At 31.4% G+C, this 2,993-nt stretch overlaps 1 protein-coding gene across 1 annotated transcript in view; it reads right to left on the bottom strand.

Annotated features, from left to right (window-relative positions):
- Window positions 1–1,576: 1,576 nt before the first annotated feature.
- The window catches only part of LOC133180424 (uncharacterized), a 42,761-nt gene continuing 41,344 nt past the window's right edge, over window positions 1,577–2,993 (bottom strand). The window contains exons 14-15 of the mRNA XM_061314954.1: window positions 2,244–2,837; window positions 1,577–1,987 (exon numbers count right to left, since the gene is read on the bottom strand). Coding sequence (XP_061170938.1) covers window positions 1,743–1,987; window positions 2,244–2,837 — 839 coding nt within the window. The 3' untranslated portion in view covers window positions 1,577–1,742. The remainder of the gene's footprint in view (window positions 1,988–2,243; window positions 2,838–2,993) is intronic.

The following is a 2,993-nucleotide window of genomic DNA, read 5'->3' as shown; positions in this document are numbered from 1 at the left end:
CAGAATTACATGTAAAGTAATAGATAATTAGATATAGTTATTGTTACTGTAATACATGGATGAATGTAACTCTGAGGATAGGAATCTTGAACTTGTACTAAATAGAGCCTCTGTATATTTAAAACTGGATACACGCATTTAATGAATCAATTTTAGCATACTTTTCAGGATTACAAATCTTGCTAGCAGGAAGTTTGTAGCCTGATATAAAAAACTAATCACCAATGTTTGTTTTGTTGCTATTATTTATAATAAAGCAGAATCATATTTGTATTTTAAAATTTCTTTTTAGAAAATATTGTGAGGTACTTTAATCACAATTACATAACATTACCTTGCTGTGAACATAGGAGTTCTAGAAGTATGATATATATTTGCTTTAATCAACAAGAACCTAAAGAAAGAAGATACATTAATGCAAACAAGAGGTCCATGGGCAACAACATTCACCTGAGTCATTTGACTAAACATGGCTTGAAGTTGCTGTTCTTAGAAAAAGATTTTAAAGAATTTTTTCTTTATTCCTATGTAAAACTTTGATCCCCCATTTTGGCCCCACCCTAACCCAGGGGGTCATGATTTGAACAAACTTGAATTAACACTATCTTAGGTGTTTCCATATCAATATGACAAATAATGGCTTTGCTGTTCTTGAGAAGATATTTGAAGATTTTTTTCCCTATTTCCCTATTCCCTATTTATTCCTATGTAAAACTTCGATCCTCCTCTGTGAGTCATGATTTGATCATACTTTAATCTACACTACCAAAGGATGCTTCCATATCAATATGACTCAACATGGCTTTGCTTCTTTTGAGCATCAAATTTTTAAAGATTTTATGCAAGTTTTATGTAAAATTTTGATCGTCTATTGTGGCCCCACCCTACCCTCGGGGGTCATGATTTGAAGAAACTTGAATTTACACGACATGAGGATGCTTCCACATTAATATGAATAATAATGGCTTTGCTGTTCTTGAAGATTTTTAAGGAATTTTTTTCTCTATATTGCTATGTAAAACTTTGATCCCCCATTTTGGCCCCATCCTGCCCCAGGGGGTCATGATTTGAACAAATTTGAATCTACACTACCTGATTATGTTTGTATATCCATATGACTAATGGTGGCTTTGCTGTTCTTGAGAAAAAGATTTTTTTCCTATATATTCTTATGTAAAACTAGCAATAGTATAAGAAGTTAAATTCATATCAAGTCAAATTTGAATTTATAGGGGATGACCTCGTTATCCAAATGATATAGTTTGCAGCATTACTTAACATTGCTTCTGATTATGGAAAATTTTATTATAAATGAAAATAAATATGTCCTTTAATGCTACATCAGCCCTAGTAATGGATTTCTTATTATCATCAGTGGTTACAATTATACAATATACATAATACAGCCACAAAACTTTTGAATTAGTCCTAGTTCTAGCATTACAATATAAATAAAATTAATGTAATTTTTTCTGCTAAAAAACCAAATTAAAATGCAGCATGGTTGCATCCTACAAAATTTAAATGTTCATATATCAATCCTACATGAGCTTTATTTGATTTGACATTACAGAAAAAGAAGCGTTCCTAATTAGAGATTCAAGTACTAAATCTTGTGTTATAGATGCAAGATGCAAGTACAATGAAAAGAAAGATATGGATATACTAAAATTAATTTCACTTTTTTTAAATTGATAGACATTACATTTCAAACCGTTCAATTTACTAGGATGCTCTCCAGATTAAATTTCAGTTTCTGACACTTGTAAATTAGGTCTTTGAACGTCAAAGAAGTCCATGTTTTCTATCTTTCCATCTTGACTCAATATGTTGTAAAATTCTAAAATCATTAAAGCAATGTTCAATTCATCACTGTCTATGATGGAAATGACGCGAATAGTGCAGCAAGGAGTTCCTTTAAGACATTCAACGATTGCTCCAGCAGTTTCTTTAAATATTTTCTGCTTGATGATATTGTCTTTTATTCCTAAAAATGAAGAAAATATGTAATTATATGTTGATGGTTTATTGGCCATCTTTGTGCAAACTTTTAGTATCTTTCTTCTCGACAAGCAAAACGTTAACATGAAAACAAAATTGGATACATTTGTTAAAGCATTGAAAAACCATTTACATCATATTTTTTTTTTAATTTAGAAAATTATATAACTATATTTTGCAAACAAAACAGCATTCAAAATCAGAGTATGAACAAATATGTCTTATCAGAATGTTTTAATTACCTCCACCAAATGTTGGTATTGCAATTGTCCCAAGCTTAAGTTTTGATGCCTCTTTGAATATGTTTTTAATGCAGGTCCTCAAGTCTCTAGCTTTTACATCTAATGGAACGTTGGATCTCCAACTCGGGGAATAAACGTGCAAAATTTGGAAAAATTTCAAAGATTTCGGAGCAGATGTGGTTCTGATATCTCCGACACACCATGCACATCTATGAAACTTGGCAATTTCCTGATCATATGATTTGCATTCGCACCGTTTAAGACTTTTGGCAATATAACGTTCACTTTTCATTTCAACATCCTGTGGGGCTATTAATGCTTCAGCATCTGCAAATAAAATTTCACTGGCAAATATTTTGATTACTTTTCCTCCGCCATGATAAAAATGCTGTTCGTTGTCAGCTTGATGGAAAACCCAATGTTGTAAACCACTAAATGCGAATTTAATGGCGTCTAATTTAAACTGATCTGTATCAACAAAGTAGATTTCTCTGATTTTATTTGTGGCCTCCTTTGGGTAAGCGTCTATGTATGACGTCACAGCAGATACATACGCTCTACCACAAACAGGAAGTGGCACAGATCCAACTCCACCTGAAAGAAATAAAATAAAGGAATTATCAATCTTCATTTTTTTCCTATAAGATAAAAATGCTATGTGAGTGGAAGAAGAACACAAATTTTTATTGTATATTAAAAATCCAAATTAGTTGAGTTTTGCTTAGTTCATTAAAATCATTTTTATTAATC

Source organism: Saccostrea echinata, unplaced genomic scaffold (assembly GCF_033153115.1).
Source record: "Saccostrea echinata isolate AGI-Se365-2 ecotype Australia unplaced genomic scaffold, CSIRO_AGI_Sech_v1 ptg000006l, whole genome shotgun sequence".
In the NCBI taxonomy this organism is placed as follows: Eukaryota; Metazoa; Mollusca; class Bivalvia; order Ostreida; family Ostreidae; genus Saccostrea; species Saccostrea echinata.
The sequence above is the reverse complement of the archived record's forward strand: the minus strand, read 5'-3'. Positions and strand labels throughout refer to the sequence as shown.